This window comes from Chaetodon trifascialis, chromosome 7 (genome assembly GCF_039877785.1).
Source record: "Chaetodon trifascialis isolate fChaTrf1 chromosome 7, fChaTrf1.hap1, whole genome shotgun sequence".
Taxonomy (NCBI): Eukaryota; Metazoa; Chordata; class Actinopteri; order Chaetodontiformes; family Chaetodontidae; genus Chaetodon; species Chaetodon trifascialis.
The window spans coordinates 14,243,944-14,266,254 of NC_092062.1; the positions used below are offsets into that span (position 1 = coordinate 14,243,944).

The window sequence follows — 22,311 nt, forward strand, 5'->3', positions numbered from 1 at the left end:
CAACTACTTCTGATGTCAAGTGAAGCTGGTCTAAAGGTGAGCGAGGCTTCACACTCAGGGCCAGGACATTTTAAGGGCAAACTAAAACAGGCAGATAGAAATGTAAACCAGGGACATGGAGGATGAAGGATGTCTTACCTTATGGTCGTACGGGTTGTAAGAGTGGAACAGTTGTGACAGCTCTTTAGTCCTCTGCTTCTTCTGTACACAATAAAAGAAATAAAAGAAATTTAAAACGTGTCTCATGTACTAGAGATATATTTCAACATACAATAGTAGATATGCTTGAATTAAAATCCATGAGTGGAGATGGGAAAAATACCAATCACTTGCTTTATATGCATTGTTTAATACAAGCTCATTCATAGGCAATGTCCCCATGCAAACCACTCAGCTGTTGTGCTTTCTTTGACAACCTGAATGTGACTTTCTCTGAATTTTCTTGTCGTTGTCATGGACCTGTGAAGCCTATTTTTAACCACTGTATACATAAACTTGTCTTGAGAACTATAATATAATGTTCCTGGAAAAGTCAATCATGTACTGTAAGCACTCCCTCAGTGTGTCCATAGAAAATTGTTTTCATGTATTGTAAATGAGACAAATTAACCAGCTTTCAGTAACATTCATCAGGATTTATGTACTTTATAAAATTTCCATAGACCGCTCATGATCTAAAATATTTTTCCTCGGCATGTCCTCATCCTCGTCCACTTGTCTCGCAGATAACATATGGTGTAAATATGGACATATAGTACAGATTCACTCAAGTTAACTTATTGGGTCACTCAAACAGAGAGAAAAAATCACCATGGCTGAGAAGGACGCCTACAGTAATTCATTAAATCTATAAAATATGGAACGAGCAGAGTGGGGAAAAATACCCACCAGCTGTGGCAGAAAATATTTCTCGTTTTTTTCAGTTCATTCCCGCTCAAAGCCTGGCCTTAACCTTGCATGTCCTTAATGTGTAATGAGATACACGAGCATGAGACATGACTGTTTGATGTGTGGCAGTTGTTAATGCAATCAGTTACATGAGGCCGACGCAGTTACAAAGAGTGCTAATTAGCGTGCTGATTAGGCCATGTCTGGCTAAGGGGGAAGGATATATGTATACTGTAGCTAAAGGGAGTATGCATTCGTCGCGATTCCCTCTCCGCTTCCCTCCCTCTGTCTTTTTCAGTGGATGTTAAGGGCTGGATTCAGTGTCCTTAGGCCTGATCTGTACATATGGAGCAGACAACCTACAAGTCAATCTGCTATCACACAAAGGCATCATTACAGCGTGCCAGACTAATGCAGCTTCAGGATACACGAAGGCAGCTGGAAGATGTGGAGAAGAGACGGATGGATACAGAGAAGGAAGAGATATCTATTAATACGTACAGTATGTGTGGGAATGTTGACAAAAACGCAGACAGTTTCAGGAGTCTGCACAGAAATACATAACGGGCTGTGCTAATGTCCTTAGAAAGAGTGGAAAGGCTGAGATAAGAAAAGAAGTGCCAAACAACGTGAGCAGAGGAGTGGAATCGAGACGATGTGCAAGAAAATGAAAGAGCAAAAACAAGGGGAGGAAGGTGAAATAAAGGTATTACGGTAGAAGTGTTTATGGGTGGCGATTGTACTCCTTGCCCTCGACCAACTACCGTTTCAACTTCGTTGTTTTCTGTCTCTAGTGAGGCTCATCCTTTCATCACTCCTTGCCCTGCTCTCTATTCCTAATATCTGTGTATACCTTCGCTTCTTCTTCCTCCCCACGCTCCAATTGTACCAACCTCTTACCCATTCTCTGTTGCACCAGGGCTCTTGTGATCCATACAATCCTGTAATCATTGGCCCTGTCCTTCTACCATCCTCTCATTCTTGTTTTCACCTGATTCCCTCTCGCTTTCTCTGCCAAAGGGCTCTCCAGAATCTCCAAATCCTCTTTTCTCTCATTTTCTTTGCCTTTCCACGTATCCCGCGGTGCTCTACCTCTCCCTCACTCCCTGTGTTTTTCTCCAGTGAAGGAATACTCATACTAATCATTCTGTCTCCACTCTCTCACCCATCCTCCCCCTGATAAGTCTGTCCCTCACTCACTCTCTCTCCCTGCCTGGAGCACCTTGGGTGAGACCAATTCTCTCATCATTTCATTTCTCCTCAACACCATTCTCTCTCCTCCTTCCATCCCTTCATCACTCTCACCATCACTCAGTATTCCATGATGCTCAACTCTGTGTGTGTGTGTGTGTGTGTGTGTGTGTGTGTGTGTGTGTGTGTGTGTGTGTGTGTAAGACAGATGTAACCGCAGGTAAGGATTTCTCAACCACCAATGAGCTCCCAGCAGAATTTATCCAGTTCGGTAGCACACACATATATAAGCACCTACAAAAACATACGCCACCTGACTCACACAAACACATGCTGTAGACTCAAAATGGACAAAGGCCTGAAAAGATGCGTAACACGAGGCAATTCAAAGGCCAAAATGAAAACAGACGGAGTCAACTGAAAGAGAAAGGCAAAAAGGAAAGAGAGAGAACAAAACAGATTAAAGTAAAGATATGAAATGGTAAGAGAACGAGCGATTCATTTCTTTTCTTCTATCGTAACAGGAATGAATGAATGAAGGGGAAACCTCATCCCATTATTTGTAATCCTACAGGTTAACGCCAACCTCACTGTTGTCACTTGTCACCAAAACCATCATAGAGGTCAGAGAGAAGAAGAAAGAAGGAAAAGGTGCACCGCATCACATCCACAGCTAGTCACATGCCAGATCACATCTGTTTAAAGAGCCATTGGCTGAAGGAATAAAACACCTCATGTATCTGTTTAGGGCACCTCTAGGGAGGTAAAAGCTCCACCTTGATGGAGGCAAATTAAACTCAGGGAGTCGATAATATGACCCGAGCTCTCTGTGTGGCTCTGACTGCATGTCAGAGGCAAGGATCATTAAAGTTTACAACCGTGACTTTACGGCAAACATTCACAATTTTACCCAGTAACTTTTTGCTGAACCAACAGATCACAGCAAACGTTAAAACTGACTCAATAAAAGAAGTTTAGAACACTTTCAACAAAAACTTCTGAGCTTCATTCAGAAAAACAGTCTCTGATTTGCCTTTTTATATACAAATTTGAAGGCGAGCTTATCATCCAGGAAAGTCTCAGGAACCGGAACAGCTGGGCTGCAGTAACAGGCGGCCCTTTTGTAGTGGTCAGAGCAAGTGAAGCGGTCCTTCGAAAGCCAATGAACATCTCTTTCCTCCTAAACATGTTCAGCTGCAGGAAAGACTGTCCACACCAACTGATGTTGCTACTTAACATGGAGGTTAGGAGGTGGATATTTGTGAGATCGTCGGTTTAAACCCCTTGACGAGTGTGGAAAAAGCTGGCTGAGGGGAAGTGAGTGAGAAATGTTGTCCCACAACAGCTGTTGTTGGTGTGCCCTTAAGCAAAACCACAACCCAAGTTGCACCTGTGGAACTAATCAGTAGCCAGTAGCAGAAGGCTGCACTGGGGGGCAGAGATGTGTAAGGTTTGCTAATGTGAAGCAAGATGAGGTTGAAATGGGGCACACATGTTCGGTAAAGGTGGTGTACCACCTAGGATTTGTCATTCACACCCGCCTCTTCCCAAACAATAATTCCAGAAAAATTCTACTTGATTAAAACACACAAAAAATGTTATAATGTGAAAATACAACCGTAACCTGCAGCTAATCAAGACCTGAAATCTGTATCAAAAACACTGCAGCAGTTACTTAATCCAAGACCACCATGTTAAAGTATGCATCTCTTAGCAAGTCAGTGTTACCTTTCCTATTTCATTCGGTCTTTTATTCTAAGAGCTTTATTAGTGTGCTGCAATGTTAATGTGTCTGTATGCAGGTATGTGTGTGTGTGTGTGTGTGTGTGCGTGTGTGTGTGTGTGTGTGTGTGTGTGTGTGTGTGTGTGTGTGAGAGAGAGAGATAGAGAGCGTACGTGCATGTGTGGTCCATCAGCCGGAGAAGTTAATCTAGCATGCCATCGAGGTTGTGTTAGTGGCAACCCAGCAATGCAAAGCCACTGTGTGTGTGTGTGTCTGTGGACCTGTCACCGTGGTGATGATGAACGATGGTAGTTACCATTACGTCCATCTGTTGTTGCCGCCAGAGACGGATGCTGCGTCTAACGGGAAGTGACATTACATGGATGTATACACTTGTACTCGTACCCAGACTCCAAACACATGGAGGTGTGGTGGAGATGAGAATACACACTCTGCTGCCAATAACACACAAAAACTTACCCAGCTCACAAACACACTGCAGTGCTAAGTGAAGTCGGAATATGCGCGCAATGCTGTGAAGTTCTGAGGCAAGATATGCAATTCTTGAGTGCAATCACTCTGACTAAGCTATGATTTCTTGATAGTTTATGACACTACCTGAATAGATCCAACATTAAGATAAGGGAATACTTGTCTTCAGACTGGCAGCTTCCTTAATGTGATATCTCAGTCAAAATCACCGGCAACTTAACACCAAAAAGACCTGCTCAAAGAAACCTGCTCAATGCTCAGTTGAGGACACGCTCAATGCATGACTCTCTGATACGAGAAACGTCTGTGAGTGTGTGTGTTCATAAGCACGTGCATGTGTGTCAGTTTGCCCGGGTGTGAGTGTGTTGTGGGGCAAGGTAACAGTGATCTTGCCTTGCCTGTGCTGTCAGAGCTTCTGGCTCACCAGTATGAGCCTCTTTGTCTTTTTCTAATGACAGGCAGATGTTAGTGCTATAGAGCCTGCACCCACGGCGTGCGTGTGCGTTATATTACTGGAAGAAAAACCTGAGGCTTAATCGGTGTGTGGTTGTGTGTGTGTGTGTGTGTGTGTGTGTGTGTGTGTGGCCCTTCTCACTCTACAGAGATCACTACAAAACACATTCTAGCTAGCTGACTTGTGTCAGATGCTACGTGTACTGTGAGGTGTATACACAGAATGTACTGTAAGTTGTTCATACAGCGAGACACAGACTTAACATTTCATTTTGCTTTTTCTAATCAAGCTCAAGCAATGTGATATGTAAAACAGAGACGGGAATATGATCACATTTGTATGTCAGCTCTGATCACACTTAACACAGATGAAATGCCTTAGAGCTGCTCTTCACTTTGCATCAGATGAGACTATAAACTGTCATTATGGCATATATTCAGGTCACTAAACCAGATATATACAGTGGCTGCAATCATTATAGATCTCAACAACTGCACACTATGAAACTGTGTTTCAGTTGAGGCAACTAGAAACAACTCTGCCTTTTAAGCCACTTTCTGAAGTATTTATTTTCATGCCAAGGTTAGAATCATGTAGCAAGGTGTTAAGAATAGCACTGGTGAGTATATAAGTAAATATCAACTACAGACATACTGTGTGGCCTTTTAATTTTGGTTCTTTAAATTTTAAAACTTTTCTTTTAGTTTTAGTTCTTTTATTTACTCTTTGACTACTATGACCTTTTGCATTCTCCTCTTGGGGATCAGTAAAGATATTCTTAAGTGCTTTGTATGTGTTTTTACACCCAGTAGAACACTGTTACTCTCAGTCCCTTCAGCTAACTAAAACTCGAGAACGACCAGCATGCTGATGACTGATTCGGTTAAAAAAAGCATTTGAAGGTGGCGAGCGAAAACTGCGATCATTAATTGGAATATGTTATCCCTTCCATTAGTAGTAGACTCGGTCCTCGTTAATCAAGTTCAGGCCTACCAAGGTCCAGACAGCAACTTAACCATTAACTCAACCTTAATACCTGTTAGACTGCCTTTAGTCACATGTTGTTATCTCCCCTGACGTGTGTGTGTGTGTGTGTGTGTGTGTGTGTGTGTGTGTGTGTGTGTGTGTGTGTGTGTGTGTGTGTGTGTGTGTGTGTGTGTGTGTGTGTGTGTGAGACAGAGAGGGTGTGTGTCTGTGCAAGAGTTTGTGTGTATGTCCAGGCGTATAATAAATGATAAAGAAGCTAGGAGATGGAGCTACTAGTGTCTGGCCAGCTGTTTCACTTTGACAGCTGCCGCACTGGTGCCTTGTGGGTAATGGAGTTCTTAACCAATCACAGCCTGGGGAAATTAAAAACACTGTCCCACTAGAATAGCTAATCTCCCTCTCCATCACTTTTTTCTCTCTTTCTTTCCAGCAGCTGCTTATTCTCAACTCTTCCTTGCATACCAATAGATATCCACACACACACACACACACACACACACACACACACACACACACTCTACTCACCAAGTCCATTTATCAAGGCTAAGTTCTAGTCACCTGGGGATGATTATGGAGATCCAAGCTAATAGCATTCACACCCCTTTATTCTCAACATACTCCCTTCTCTCCCTCCATCCCTGTGGTCCCCTGTTCTTTCCATCTGCCTCTGCTCTCTGCTTCATCCTGCATTTGCTCGTACATCATCTATTACAATAGGTAATAAGTTAGACCTACGGATACCTCAAAACACCTGGACCACATCGCAGCTGGACCCTCTCCAGCTCTATGGGTTTTCTCTGCTTCGTCACAAACTGAGACAAACTGCGTGTTTGTGTATTCAGATGTCACGGCTGGAAATTAGACGGCTGATGCAAAACCATATTTCTTAATGTAACATAAACTAAATAAAAATGTCAGTATTACCAGTCGTATGAGCACGAGCATTAAAAAGAGCTCACAGACAAATGTGTGTTCAAATAACAGGACGAAATGTGGACAAACAACCTGGAATCACTAGTTGACTTGTGGAAATAATCTGCTGCACCCACGTGTGAAACAAAGACAAGATCGCTTTATTTTTAGTCTCATTTTCAATGTGTTTTCCACAACCAGAAACTACAAATTTCCAGGATATCCAAGGAATGTGAGAACCTTTTTCAGTCAAACTCTCTTCATTTCTCATTATCCATCCTTGTCCTTTGCCCCAAACACTCTTTTAGACAATTCAATTCAATATACCTTTATTTATCCCGCAAGGGGAAATTCTAAGTAACAAGTAGACAAGTAAGTGGTGGATAAGTGTGACTGCTTGCGTTCTGGAGAATGGGCTGTATTGCCATCATAAGACTCAACCCTGTGGACATGCTGAACCATTTCCTTCCAAATGCTCAACTCTTGTTGTGTTCCAATTGTGCAATGACCTACAAGTCCAAAACCATCACCGAATTATCTGTTCCATAAGATACAGCAAACTGGAGAATACTAAATCACTGAAAACAGTGCGCTGGTATACAGCCATGCAGAGTGAGATCTACTTCACCTCCCATTGATAGTGATGCTGGAAAAGGTCACGTCTGCATCCCATACTGATAAGAAAAGGTAACTATCTGCACTTGCTCTTAAAAGGCAACGTGTACTGCATTTGTAAGGTTAATGTAAACCACAAACATAGATCACGATCTTCACCACAACCAAAAGGTGAGCTGGACCTCCTCATCAGTGGCCACATTTAGCAGGTGAGCACTCACAGTGGCCAATTACATTTCTAAGAGGATTCCCCTTCAGTTCCCACAATGGGCACGTCCCTGTAGCTGTTCCTTTTTATCTCACTTTGTTTCCTCCACTTCTCTGTTAGCTGTTCCTCCTATCATCCCTCCCTCCTACCCTCTCTCTCTCTCTCTCTCTCTCTCTCTCTCTCTCTCTCTCTCTCTCTCTCTCTCTCTCTCTCTCTCTCTCTCTCTCTCTCTCTCTCTCTCTCAGGCCTCCTTCTGTCTCCGCTTCCTACTCCATCTAGTTCTCCATCCATCCCTCCTGTGGCTACTCAACACAGTTGTGTTCCAGACAAACCATCTGGTGCACTTTATTAATGACTGACCCTACATGGCCTAGACGTCGCCTAGCTGCCACCACTCACTGTGTGTGTGTGCCAGTTTGTATGGGTGTGTATGTGTGTAAGAACAGGTGCATGGTGACTGATGATGTGATGTTGTGTGTAGTTTTAACCACCAAAGCAGGTGTACCAGTTACAGGCACCCAAACATATTACTCTTTCTCTCCCTTTTTACTATGCTACGCTCACAATTAGCTTCAATTTCAACATTCAGATGACCAATGAAAATGGCTATTATTGAACACGGGGAGCTTACTGAAGGCTGTAAAAAAAAAAGAAAAAGAAAAGAAAAGACAATGTTAAAGTGAACTAAGCCACCCCTTTTGTTGCCTGTACATTTCAGACAATTTACAATGCATGTGATTAATCTGTGATTTCGCACAACCGTCAGTCATTAGATAAACAATAAAACTAGCTATTAAAACAATTGTGTATGTAAAAAAAAAAGCTGATTTGACAGTAAAGGGTTTCCACAGGAACCAACAACGTGCCACAGCTTGACAATCAAAGACTTGGCTGCGGAACCGAGGCTCGGATAGATGCATGCTGACATCCATCCACCGACAATAAAAGTTGGATGAGTCAGAAACAGGAAAAGGAAAGGAGAAGGGAAAAAAGGGGAGAAGCAGTGTTGTGGTTGTCCGGGGACTGATCCCTCGAAGACATACTCAGCTTCTCCTCAGAGAATGAAAGGAGATAGGAGGGAGGAGAGAGAAAGAGAATGACTTATGAGGACGCTCCACTTGAAAGAAATGTGTCAACACTTTGATGGTAAAGGGTGAGAGAGTGCAAATGCAAGAGGAGATTGAATACATAATAAAGGGTAGAACATAATGTAGGTGGTCAAACGAAACAAAAAAGATCAACAAGTACAACCCCATTCCAAAAAAAGTTGGGACACAACATGGCTAAAGGTAAAGTACCAAGCTGAGTGGTTAAATTAGCAGAAATTATTTTTTGATTATTATTAAATAAACAGAACTTAATTCAACCGAAAAAAATGTACGCATAAAGAACGTAATGAGCATAAAGTACATGTAAATTTACACTGCAGGAGCTACAGATTGTCAATGTAATAAGCAAATTGTTGTTAATTTACATTTTATAATACTGTTGAAGACTGTGGCTCTGAGAAATCTGTGAGGCTAAAGGTCAAACATATGCTGGAGCTGCTGATGGTGATGTGTTCAATGCCTTGCTCCCCTCTCTCTCTCTCGCTTTCTGTTACACACCTTTCCTCACAATTATGGCTTCATTAGCCGCTAATTGTTTCATTTGGCAGCAGACTGAGCGAGAGTGGAAGACAGAGTTCTTGTCGGGAGTTGTGTGGTTATAGAGAACAATAAGAGGTTCAAATGAAGCAACTGCCCTGAGACAATGTGTTGCGTTGCTCGTGGACTCTAGATCTCGACTCCATGAAACCTATGACTTGTGTTGAAGTCAAGGGAGAAGCACTTAAATAATTTCTGTCTTGAAATACCTTAAAAGATAGATAGAAATCATTTATTTTTCAACAAAACTTGACAATCTGAAGGTCAAACTGTCACCTCACTGTGGCAGTTCTGGTAATAAATGTTTATGTGAAGAAATACTGCAGCTTTAAGACTGATTGACGCTTTACTGACAGATGCTTTATTCTATCATAGTCTCTCCACTTCAAACAAATTTGGATTTTCTGGTCTCATTTAACTGCCAGCAGCAAATGTTTAACTCAAATGTAGGCTTTAACATTTAAACATTTACACATTAACACTGTCTGCTATCATACAGTGTACCATATGAATCTGTCCATCTGGGGGACAGGGACGGACGCACCCCCCACACACACATGTCTTTCAGGATTAGTAATATTAAAATTCATAATGAAGTCATGACAGAACTGGAACAGGCTTTTACATTTTCAGATGACAGGAGGCCGGCCTGTGTTTCCCGATACACACATTTGCATATGTGGGTGCACTTATAGTATAGTACGTGCACACAGTGTCAGCATGAATATCTTTACTTATAATAACTACGTATTACAACTTCAAGGTGTGATTTGGTAAATCATTCACTTTTTTTATATTATGACTGGTTTAAAAGCCAATATCCCTCATTTAGTTCATTATTTTGTGTACCAGCAATGCAATTTCTGCATAGCAAGCAAAGAAATCAAGAGAAAGAGAGCGAGAAGTGTGCATGCATATACTATGTCTGCATAACATTTCTGTTAGTCAAGTCATATTTTCAGCTTTGCCACAAATTTGTGGGATCACAAAACACAATTTACAATCCAGTACCAAAGTTACTGTCTGTTAAAGGCATTGTGCAGGCAAACATACTGTGTTTTGTACATTGTATGTAAAGGTAAAGTGAACTGTGCTCACATCTCTATCACTCTGACACATGAGCAGCTAAATTTATCCCAAATCAGATGCCAGATGGCAGCAATAAAGGAGTTTCCGTCTCTTTGTCCTCACTCACCACATGTGCCGGTACTTGCTCCATCTTGGCTGCAGGCGTACCTGGTCTGGGGTAGAACTGGTTGATGAAGAGACTTGGGAATCGGTAGAGTTTCACCAAGTCTAGCGTCTCTTGGAAGTCTTCCTCTGTCTCACCAGGAAAACCGCAGATTATATCTGTGGCAATGGTTACACCTGGGACCCTAAACAGAGACAGAGAGAGCTTTTCAGGCCGTATATCAAAGTTATTGCTTCCATGCAAAATCATTTTTAAAAACCTCTGCTGTTGCACAGGACAGCAGGGATGATCCTTTGACCATATTAAAAAAAAGTAATGGCATCAGAGAAAACAACCATAAATCCCATCACAGTATTCAGTTCCACACCAGTTCAATCAGTTACGGCCAACGGCCCATGGCATTGTTATGCAGCTAACCTCATCTAACACATTTTCACTTTGGTTATTCAGTCAATCAGGGAGCTTTGGAGAGAGCAGCATCCTTTAGTCCAGAGGAATCTCTTTCAGGACAACAAATTATAAAAATGACAAATATAAAACAACATTCAGTCTAACATTCATCAGCCTCTAACCACCTGATCAATTGTCTAAAATCACTTCCTACTGCTGCTATGTGCCTTTGAAAAACCGAAGCATTAAAGAAGGCTAAAGCCTTTCCCCATGGACTCATTCCACCAATCAAACCCTTATTAGCAACCTCTGCTGCCAATCAATATCTATTGATTATTGACCGGTTGGCTCATTGGATTAATCGCAGGCAGCCGGGTGTGGGAATAGATGCATTGATTAGTTCTATACTTGTTGTTTGTACTGACAGCAGTTGGACAGCTTGTAAAAAAAACTCCAAGGTGAAGTCATCGTTGTCTGTCAGAAAACCATATGTCTCAAGAGTACATTCTTGACATTCCCATACAGTTTCAATGATTAGGATTGATCCCAAAGGAATTTAACATCATATCTGATGGCTGAAGGGCTAAATTAGCAATATGAGAATTCTGCTGGAAACATTTATTCATTCATAACATTAATCTAAGCAGTAAAGTCCAAATTATCTGTGTCAAGTGGGCTTTCCAGTTGTCTGTTTTCTGAGGATGCAGTTATATGCTGGAGTGACTGGGAATGATATCCAATACAATACAAACAAGCCATTGCTTAAAGGCTTTCTACCATCATACATCTAGATGCAGAGATCTAGGCAGGACACTGGAGCCTCTTAATATAAAGTGTTATATGGCCAAAAGTCTGCTACAAGATGCCATTAGCCACAGACAACTGGATGGAAGTTCTTTGGAAAATCTTTGGAGGGGATGGAAGAGGAACCACCACTAATTTGGGCTTGCTCCTTTCAATTTTGTCCTTCATTTTATTTTCATTCTTGCCACTCTTTCTCTCCTCCTTCCCTCACTCGTTTTTAAACAAGCATCTAACCCCTGACGTAATTCCTTAACAGTACAGTATATGTTCCCTGCCCTTACAGATAAGCACCTGGCCACGAAGGTGCAGCAAATGCAAAGACGGCAATGGAATAAAAAGAGAATGAAGAATATCTGTTGTTGAATATCCTTAAAAAACTGTGAGACATAAAGACCAGAAGCAAACACACACGTAAGCAAACGAGACAGGCTGATAAGACAAAGACAGTCCAACAAAGACATTAAGAAAAGAGTGGAAAAGACATTTTGTCTGCAATCGACAACATGGTGCATCTTTAATCACATTAACTTCCTCCATCTGCAACCCCATGATAACCTCTGACCTATTGATGAGTTCCAATTGGCTGATGGTCATTAATATTAACCAATGGCCTGCAGGCACAGGCATCCTTGACCTCTCAGATCTGCCTGACGACTCCCCAATGGAAAAGTGAGAGTAAATAAATTAAAAACAAAAATCTGAGCATGTAATGGTTAAATGGATGAATAAATGAATAATTCTCTTCTTGAATCACCCTGAAGCAGTGCTTCTAAACCCCCTGAGTGTGAAACACAAAATACATAGTTTTAATCCTTTACTTTGTTAGGTAAACAAAGGATAATTTTCCGCCTGTAGGCTTTCCACAATAATTAATCAAGTAAAGAGTCCTGAAAATGGGAAGATATGGTTCATGTTTTGGAGCCACTGCGTTGGTGTGTACCTGCGTTATAGTCATCAGTTAGCAACTTTTTTTTGTAGGTGTTTGAGTTTAGCCACATTTTAGAAATGTTGCGCAGCCTATGGGATGTAATCACAAAAAACATGCTTCTCCTACAGGGATAAACGACTAATTAATGCTCTCGTCACCGGAGTATTAAAAATCTATAATATACTCCCTCGAACTATTTCATTAACGACAGTGGGAGGGAAGGTAAATAAAATTAGCAACGCGAATAAACAAGCAGATTTTCTCTCTGGCCTCAAAAGATAACTGTCTTTTGCATCTCCCCAAGGCTTGTGCTGTATGTCCAATTTGCTCTGGCCCTTTGTGGTAACGCTGGTGACGATGTATATACTATAGGCTGCCGGTGTATCCTTTTCATTGTTGCAGAACTACCAAGAAAATTTACACCAATGATGAAAAAAAATGTACAATTCAGGCCAGGGCTGCAAAGTAATACATGGAGACAGAATACTGAGAGAAAGAGCAGGGAGAGAGAGTGGTGTGAATTGGCTTTTGTGGATTTTCCAAAGGTGGAGGCTGAGAGGGAACAAAAACATGCGCTCGCACACACTGTCATTTTGACACCTCTGTCTCTCCTAGATCTAAGGGTGATGGAGGTGTGATGTGTGATACTAATGAACAAGAACCACACTGATACTCTCCTTGTTAAAATGAGAGAGGAGAAATGTATCTTGTTATTGTTCACCTTTCAAAAACAGTGTGTAAGAAACAGAGAGAAGCGAAGACTGAGACAGAAAAGGAGAAAATCAAGAAAGAAGAGAGATTAGGTGTCAGCTCAACTTGCTTTCAATTAAACCAATGTGGGAAGAGGGATATTTTTAAAACTGGAAAACTGAAAAATGGGTTTTTACATCTAACCTGGAATAAACTTCTGTCACAAGTACTGGACGCCATTTTCACAGTGATCCTATTTTGCATCACATTTCTATTGTGAATGTTAAAAAAGCTCAAACATAATAATTTATTCGCTGTTATGTTGAGTTCAAATAGAGTTTTGACTGCAAGTGTTGGGAAAAACAAAGATATATGCAAATATCAATTTAAAAACAGCAGGCGAGCTGAATACAGGGCTTTGTGGCTTTAAACCAGGACATATCAGAAAATACACAAATGCTTTTAAAAAGGTCATCCAACCAATAAACAGAGAGAACTGGATTCAGAGTAGCAAAAAAGAGCATGATGAGTCTCTTTGGTGTGTGGACAGGAGATAAACAGAACAGGATCTATGAAATGAGACATTATCTGGGATGTCAGGCCCGGAGAAACAGTTAACAATGATTACTATTGATTAGGGAGTGATATCAGAGAGGGGTTTCTTGACCAAAAAACGAAAAGGAAAGGAAAAAAGTGGCAAGAATCATGTTGGATAGGGAGAGGGAGATCACAGTTTATTAAGTTACATCAAAATCAAAAAAGCTCAAAAGTCATATTAGAAAAATGAGGCTCTGATCACCCTCACTGCCACTCAAAACAGCATCTTTAAATGCATCCTCAGCATCTGTTTGTGGAGGATGCATTTAATTAGTCCTCTGTTAGACAACGTCTGAGACTAAATTTTTATCAACAGCTAGCAGTCAGCCGCTAATGCTGCACTTCCTGCAGCTACTTCAGAGTACAAAGACAGTACAGCCCCTGAAGCTCCCAAATCAAAAGAGACAATAGAGCAGGAAAAAAGGTGTGAGTTTCTGGGTGTGCTCTGTTCCTGTCATTTCTCCCCCTGGCCCACTGAAGCAAAGAGACCACATCCCTGAGGACAGCAGCCTCGCCTCCACTGGCCGTGGCATGCAACCAATCTCAGTTAGCATTTACACTGGGAGAATGTGTTCATAGGAGACTAAAGTCTTTTAATTAAAACTCAAGATAAGCACACAGTCAGTGTCCCATCTGCCTCAATGGGCTGAATTAAGCTTCATAAAACACAGCATTGTCTTCAGCACAATTATTATCAACTCTTTGTTTGCTGAGGCCCTCGTACGTGCATGCATGTATGTATGAGTTCCCATATACATACTGCCATCCTCCTCATCATATATTCAAAATATGTGCGCGAGTATGCGAGCGTGTTTGCACAACAGATGCCTGTGAGCAGCCCCCGTGATAAGATGAACGCGAGACCATTGAGACAGAAGAGCCCTGAAAAAAACGAAAGCGAGGGAAAAAAGAGGAGTGTGGCATGGAGGTGTTGAGAGGAAGGAGATGGGCGGAGGGATGGAAGGATGAGAGTGGAAGAAAGACAATCTGGGAAGGTAAATATTTACCTATTCATCTGCCAGAAAGAGACCGTGCTACCCATCTGTGCTCTGTGTGTGTGTGTGTGTGTGTGTGTGTGTGTGTGTGTTCTCTGAAATGACAATGTGTGGTACAGTGGGGCTGCTGTAGTGCAGGAGATGGACAGTGAAGAGTGAGAGAGAGACAAGGCATTGAGGAGAGGGATGAAGGCAGGAAAGGGGTGGGCTGTGGGGAGATTTTGTTGTCAAATGTAAAAAGTCAAAAAACTCAATTCCTACATAAAACCACATTAACATGTAATCTGACAGCTTTAGTATAACATGTGAGTGTATGCAGGGGAGAGAGAGAGAGAGAGAGAGAGAGAGCAGCTGGGGTCAGAGTGAAAAGTAATTCTACAAGGAGTGAAGTTTGAAGATTAGACAACCACAACATATTGTGTGAAAATGATGTTCAAGTCAGGCATGATCAGTGTTTATGTGAGGATGAGAGGGGTTTTAAGCATGGATGTTAAGTTTACATCAGAGCCCGCTGTCCACGCCAGTTCTCTGGAAAATTCATGGTCATGTCCTGATACAAGAGGATGAAAGAAGTTACACCATCTCTTCCACCTTAAAATCAAAATTGCAAACCTACTGATGTTTTTTTTTGACTGTTACCTTAAAACTGCCTCACTACAGACCATCACTTGTTCCACTGTTAAACAAAAAGCACCATTTTCTAATGATCAAAACGATTCCCTCTGCCAGTTATTCAGCAGCCAAAAGTGGGTTTTTTCTTGCAATAGTTACAGTACATTTCTTGAAAATGCTGCCAGTGAGTCAGGGGCCATCAACTGTTACCACTTCACACTTGAAGTACTTGTCTGAAAAATGAAGGTGGCTTTAAAAATCAGAAAATATCTATACAACAGATGTCTTGCAAAATGAACTCGACCCTGACGAGTCTGCGAAATACTCTTGAAACGAAAAACATCTGCCATTAAGAAGACTTGTTTACCTCAACAAATCCCTCTCCAACACACAATGTACACAACAGCGCAGTTTTAAAGGTCATCCATATCTTTGTTTGCAGCCATTTACCGAGATTAAACCTCTTTTGAAGGTGTGATCAAAACCTCAAGCACCATCACGTCATGTGCTTAGCGCTCATCATTAAGGCTGCCTGAAATACACTAAATGGAAAACTGTCAGTTCAGTTCAATAAATGTTTGTCGTTGTGTTATCCAGGTCAGTTCTTTTTGGGTGTGTCATCTTGATTTGTGTTGCTTGTTTTTCTCTTAAGTTTGTTCACAGGTTTTCTCCCCTCAGCGACTTGTTTTTCTTCTCTTTTTCATCACTGATGTCTACTTTTCTAATAATCATGTGTTTCACTGTGTGAACTAAATAAATGAAAATCATCTCAGACACAGTGTATTATATATCTAAGAGAAAATGATTGCTTCCTAAAGGGGAGACAGAAGGAGCCTAAGAAAGGGGGAAGACTGAGGACACTTGTGAGGAGTGTGAGTAATCACTCAGACACTTAAGTGTTTGATTTAGCCGTGGCAGCTGGAGGTAATGGCACTGTCATGTAGCAGCTCAATTTACAGGGATACAGAGAGAGGGGGAGAGGTCTGCCTGGTTATCACTCACTTTCCTCAACCACTTCCACCATCAACAATGAAGGAAGGGACTGTGAGACGTGGTAAACGAGGTAACAGGAGGTGACTGGACAGATTGAGGTTGTGCAGCCTAACAATGGTTTTCACTGTGGCTCTAATCCATAACTGGAAAATGGCTTTGGATACAAAGGCCTAAAACCCTGACTACATCTGAGAAGCTGAACGGAGGCAATGTTGTCGCCTAATGCAAGCTGTTTGACTGTGTGCAGGTTGCTGTGTCTGAAAAGTTTCAAGAATTTGAAAATTGGATCAAACCAGGGACCGACCCTTTCGCTAAGCCCCGCCCTCCTTGCCCATCAAGCTTTCCATTTACTTTACAGCAGGCTTCTCATTTCCAACTGATGACCGTGGATTTTGTCAGCTAAAATGATGACTCTCGCTAACAGATTTTAAAAAGGTAGCTAGCTATCGTAAGCTAACGCTAGTGCTTAAACTCCGGAAGTACTTCCCCAAAACGTGAACTTCCCCAAAACAAAGCGCAGGACTGAATATCGTAAAAAGCTAATAACATGCCCATTTCCTATGGACGCAATGCTTGGTTGGTACTGTATGTATAAGAAGATGCTACCATCCGAACGCTCTCCTTAGAGCCTCATGGACACTACATCAACAAAGCTTGGTGGGCCTGCCAGTGTTTAGTCAAAGTGAATAAGCTATGATTGGACAGTTGCTGTTCAGAGGAGGGGTTAAACAAAAGGTCAACTGGTCGAGTCCAAGTTTATCACTAGAACTGCTATTAGTAGAGGTATAGGGTTGACATTCATAAACACAGATGTTCTAAATGAGGAAAGAGCTTGCAGGTTCCAGATGATGGACGAAGTAACAGCTAAACCGCACCAAGGAATGCAATGAATATGTGAGACAGTTTGGCAGTTGCTTTCTGAATTTTGCTGTAAAGTGATTCAATGATTGAAGGATGCGAACCCCAAAAAAAAAAAAAGCAAATGCTGAGTGTAATATGTTTCAGAGTGGAGAGGTGACAGACGAATGATTGGTTACGAGGCAGAATGAGACAGATGATGGCTTCAGTTGGCCTGAGAGGAGCTGTCAAACTGTCAGAAACACTTTATCAACCTGCATTTCTTGTTCGCTCTACCCTTAGATCCTTGCTTGCTCTTAGTCCATCTTGCGGGTTGAGAAAGTGGCGTGGGGAACGATTTTTGTTTTACTCATACTGGAGTGAAAACCCTACACATGCACAAGCACACAAGCAGGCAGTGCTAGATTAAATGCACCGAGCCATGACAGTGTTTTGGAGTTCACGGTCACGTTCTCAGCCTCACACTTCTCAACACATCTTTCTCTCCTAATCATCTTTTCCCATTAGCTATTATTTATCCGTAATGGGGACAGATGAAATTCAGTTTTGAATATGGGGGAAAAAAGCCATCAAAAATGTGTGTTGCGCATGTTTGGGCTGTGGGTCATTATTACCCTTTTATTATTTTTTCAACTGTGCTTATTTAGGCAAAGTCTATCTTTTTTCCAACAGGTAAACAACTGATACTGGATAATAGTCCAACTCGGGTGTGTAAACACATTGGATATGCCACTAGTCCACTAAGTGAATGCCAAGTCATTTGTCTCTAACCTGCAGTGCAAAATAACCTCTGTCTTTCTCTGTAGCAGGTCATTTGTAAAGATCGAGGTGGCTGCTGTGGAATGAATGGAGAGCCAAGTAAATAATGATCCCGCTGGAGTCATCAGTAAACTTTATCATTTAATGAAACAGCCTGAACACAGCGGAGCAGAACTGCAGTTCAATTTAACACACACACACTCACACGCAAACACAAACGCACACTTACACATAGAGACACACTTACACATATAGACACACACATACTTCATTAGCTTTGGAGAAGGGTAATGAGAACACACACATACACATTTCATTAGTCTGAGGGAGGAGTAATAAGAGCACACAGACACCACAAATCCATCCACTCTCTTGCACACACACACACACACACACACAAACACACATATATATGCTTAAGAGGGCTGCAATGCAAAGGCATGGCACTCGTGACTGCCCAGCCAGGCGTTAAATGGACTGTCCCTTTGCACTTTATTTCAATTTAATCCAACCTTCATTGACATACCCATAGTATGTGATCCATCACTCCATCCTGCTGTGCTGACCTGACCTGCACAGATATGGATAACATCAAAGCGCCCGATAAATGCTGAACATAAAAGCCTCACCTGAGTCAAATGAACGGTGGGTTTGCTTTAAGTGTGGGCTTTTTTGTGCTCTCTTTATCAAGCTGCTCACCCACAATATGCAAGAAATATTTTTAATGACACAGACCAACAACTGCACACATCCATCTTCTCTTTTTGTACAAGGGTATAAGTGAATGTTCGAAAATGCTAAAAGATCAGTAATTAAAAGTGACATTTTCAAAGTGAGGGAGAACTACCTCTCCATCAAAATTGATTCATAGAAGTTCAAAGGACCGCTGGAGTGACTGTTAGGCCGAAAATTACAGATATGGAAAATGTCTCTCAGTTAAGATGTGTTTGAGCACCACTGTGTTCAGACCAGAAGAAGAGAAGCTCTGAATTCACATGCTGAAGCTCTCCAGCTGTTAGTGGCTGTTTGTTTGTAGGTTAGACTGTAAGCAAGTCAGTTATGAGCAATCTTAATGTCAGTTAGGCGTAAACAGAGAAAATTAAGTTAAAGGACCAACCAAGGTATGAAATGCTGAGAGCACTAAAACGAGGCTGAACACTTCTTCTTCTGATGTTGGTTGTTTTCTGTTAGAAAGATAATTAACTGACTGATTATTTCCAACTAACTAATCATTTTATGAATCATTAAGCTGGCAGTCATTGGAGTCCAAGAGCAGCATCATCTGGGCTTTTCTTGAGAATGAGGAAGAACCTGTCAGGGAAAATCAATTAGTATCTCTTTAATGTGTGATCTCTCCAGTAAAACGAGCTACATCAGACGGCCTTTGATAGAGTCTACAGGACAATCAGTTAAGAACTGCCAACGCAATCTGACATACAGAAGACTACATAAGAGGAATGTTTATTTTTCATTAACGGAACCATAAAGATAGAAGATAGATAGAGGATAAACATACATTAACTACGTAACAGAACTGCTGTACTCTGCTTCACTACTAATCAGTAAAACCAGACATAAAAACATCTTTACACACAGGGTAAATAACTGTATGTAAACAATGAAACACTGAGATGAAAGCTAACTGAAAAGGACAAATATTATCAATGTTGCTGTGCGTTGTCTACCCTGCCTCGATGATGCTTTTAATTGGTATTCCTTGAAAGAATGCGCAAGCACATGAGTGACCAATAAGAGCTTAGAAAAGCTCAGTTTAGCACAACCTGTAACCCTATCCTCAGTCTTCACCCTAAATGTAATGATTTAACTTGTGGGGACCTGTATTTTGTCCCCACATGTGACTGTGAATCTCCACATTTGACTGTGTAAACAGATTTTTGATTTTTGTCCCCACAATGTGAGTAATACATCACACACACAGACACACGCACACACACACACACACGCACGCACGCACGCACGCACACACACACACACGTGGTGACACAGCAGAGCTTGCAGCCAGTGACAACCCACTTGAAACTGGAATAACTGTTGCACAATGGTAATGTCAAAAACACAGCGTCACTCAAACACACACACACGCACACACTTGCACACACTCTCTCTCTCACACAAACACAAACAGATTACAGTCCATCAAATGGGAGTGAAACTGTGTGGTTGAAAATGAGCTTTAAAAGGAAGGGCAGGACTCGAGCACTGCGCAAGAGAAGACATATGATATGAGAGAGAGAGAGAGCGAGACAGAGAGCGACTGAGAGGTGAGTCAGAGAGTCAAACATGACTGTGATCTTAGATGTACACAAGTATCAGTTGACCTTGCGTGTGTGTGTGTGCGCACTGGGAGGTGCAAACACGTGGAAAGTTACCACTTTGCTGCCTTATTACTTGTCTTTCCATTCTGTTTGTGAGAGGTTGTTTACATGTTCACGTTGTTCCACCACGCTACCTTACTCCCAGTCATGCGTACCTTTGAAGATGCAGGTATTGGCAGTAGCTAAGTGTGTGTGTGTGTGTGTGTGTGTGTGTGTGTGTGTGTGTGTGTGTGTGTGTGTGTGTTGTGGAGGCAATACTTAAACACAATGACAAACTTTGTGGTATGGTTTTTCTGTATGTTTTATGAAGCCAGATGAATGTGAATGAGCCATGGACATGAGGTGGAACAATCTAACTGAACAATATCAGAACAAACAGAAGGAGTCTGCAGCTACATCTGATCTCATGCGGTTTCAGTTTGTACTCAGCTTATTTTCTAAGTGGGAAACAAGTCAATGTACTTTCCCATACTAGTGTATAAACACGATTTGTTTGAGGGATGAAGAAAAGCAAATAGTATCTTTTAAGCAGGTAGAGAAAATGTGTCACAGGTGAGGAAACTGTGGTAACTCAAACAGAACCTCAGTCCTCAAGGAACACAGATAACCTTGAGGCTCATGAGTCAAACCCACATTAAAGCATTTCATTGATAAAAATGACAATGATAAACTACAGGCGGCTAGTAAGCGACAATATTGACTGACCACTGACCAGCTTCAGATTTGTCGTGAAAAAGAAGCTGATAATGAACAAGAAATATCTTTATACACAACGATATTATATTATATCCTGAGAAAAGTGTTTTTGACTTTACATTGAATGGGGTCAAGAGTATTGTGTATGGCAATTCAAGGAAAAAAACATGTTGCTCCTCCTAAATTATTCTGGCAGGGTGTGTGTATGGGTTGGGCTGTTTTGCCACCTGCCTTTGGTGACCACTGGGAGGCATAGAGTTTCACAGCACTCACACACTTATGTAAGTGTCAATACTCTCTCTCCATCTGTGTTTTCCCCCCGCCCTCTCTCATGCACAGACACTAACCTCGTGCTCCTGAATTTGTGCGTGTGTGTGTTGTATTCTCTCCTAAGACAGGAAGGACAGGTAATGTGGTCTTGAGGGGCCTAATAATAAATTAACACTACTTAATGAAGGAAAATGTAACTCCTGTAATTATAGTGAAGCTGTACGTATCCTGTGTGTCTGTGTGGTTTGCGTGTGTGTGTGTACGTGTTTGTGTGTGTGGTTTGTGGGAAGGAAATATGGTATAATCCAAAGGAAGTGTCAATAAGACAAGGATGTGTTAGGAACTGCCAAGAGTCATTATCCACAAGCCGTTTCTCTCTCTGTCAGGTGCGCACGCGCGCACGCGCACGCACGCACACACACACACACACACACACACACACACACACACACACACACACACACACACACACACACACACACACACACACACACACACACACACACACACACACACACACACACACACACACAGTTTCAGCTTGTTCTGAAGTTAATGACTCGTTCTCTGCTGGTTTCCTGTTGTTTAAACTGAGCCAATTCACAACGCTAAACTTACTGACACACACACAGCCAGATGTAGGCAGGAAGGCTCCCTCCCTCTTTCACTCCTTCCTGGATTAAATCACTTCTATACACAAACACACACAAATCAACAGGCAGCATAAGCAAACAGGATAAACATGCAGACAAACTGATAAACGGTGTTACTAATCTATACTAGTGTGATCTGTATAATTAATATCGTATAAAAGGGAAATCTTGCTATATATTTACTGCTATATTTCCTTTGGCTTTTGAGGCTGTGCAAAGAGATAGTCATATTAATCATATATTTTTCGAGACCTGTAAACACCATGAATTTGTTACCCAGCGCTGCCAGAGTCAAGACATAAGCATTTTCCTCATTAGTGAAAAGAAGTTACTTGGAAGTAGTTACGTCAGCACAAGCAGAGTGGAGGCATGCACTGCTGTTTCTAAGCAGCAGCGGTGAGATGTGTAGGCGACACACACAC

At 41.7% G+C, this 22,311-nt stretch overlaps 1 protein-coding gene across 1 annotated transcript in view; it reads right to left on the reverse strand.

The window, feature by feature from the left end:
• Positions 1-22,311, reverse strand: part of cdkal1 (CDK5 regulatory subunit associated protein 1-like 1) — a 230,243-nt gene that overhangs the window by 58,092 nt on the left and 149,840 nt on the right. The window contains exons 11-12 of the mRNA XM_070967372.1: positions 10,312-10,492; positions 139-201 (exon numbers count right to left, since the gene is read on the reverse strand). Coding sequence (XP_070823473.1) covers positions 139-201; positions 10,312-10,492 — 244 coding nt within the window. The remainder of the gene's footprint in view (positions 1-138; positions 202-10,311; positions 10,493-22,311) is intronic.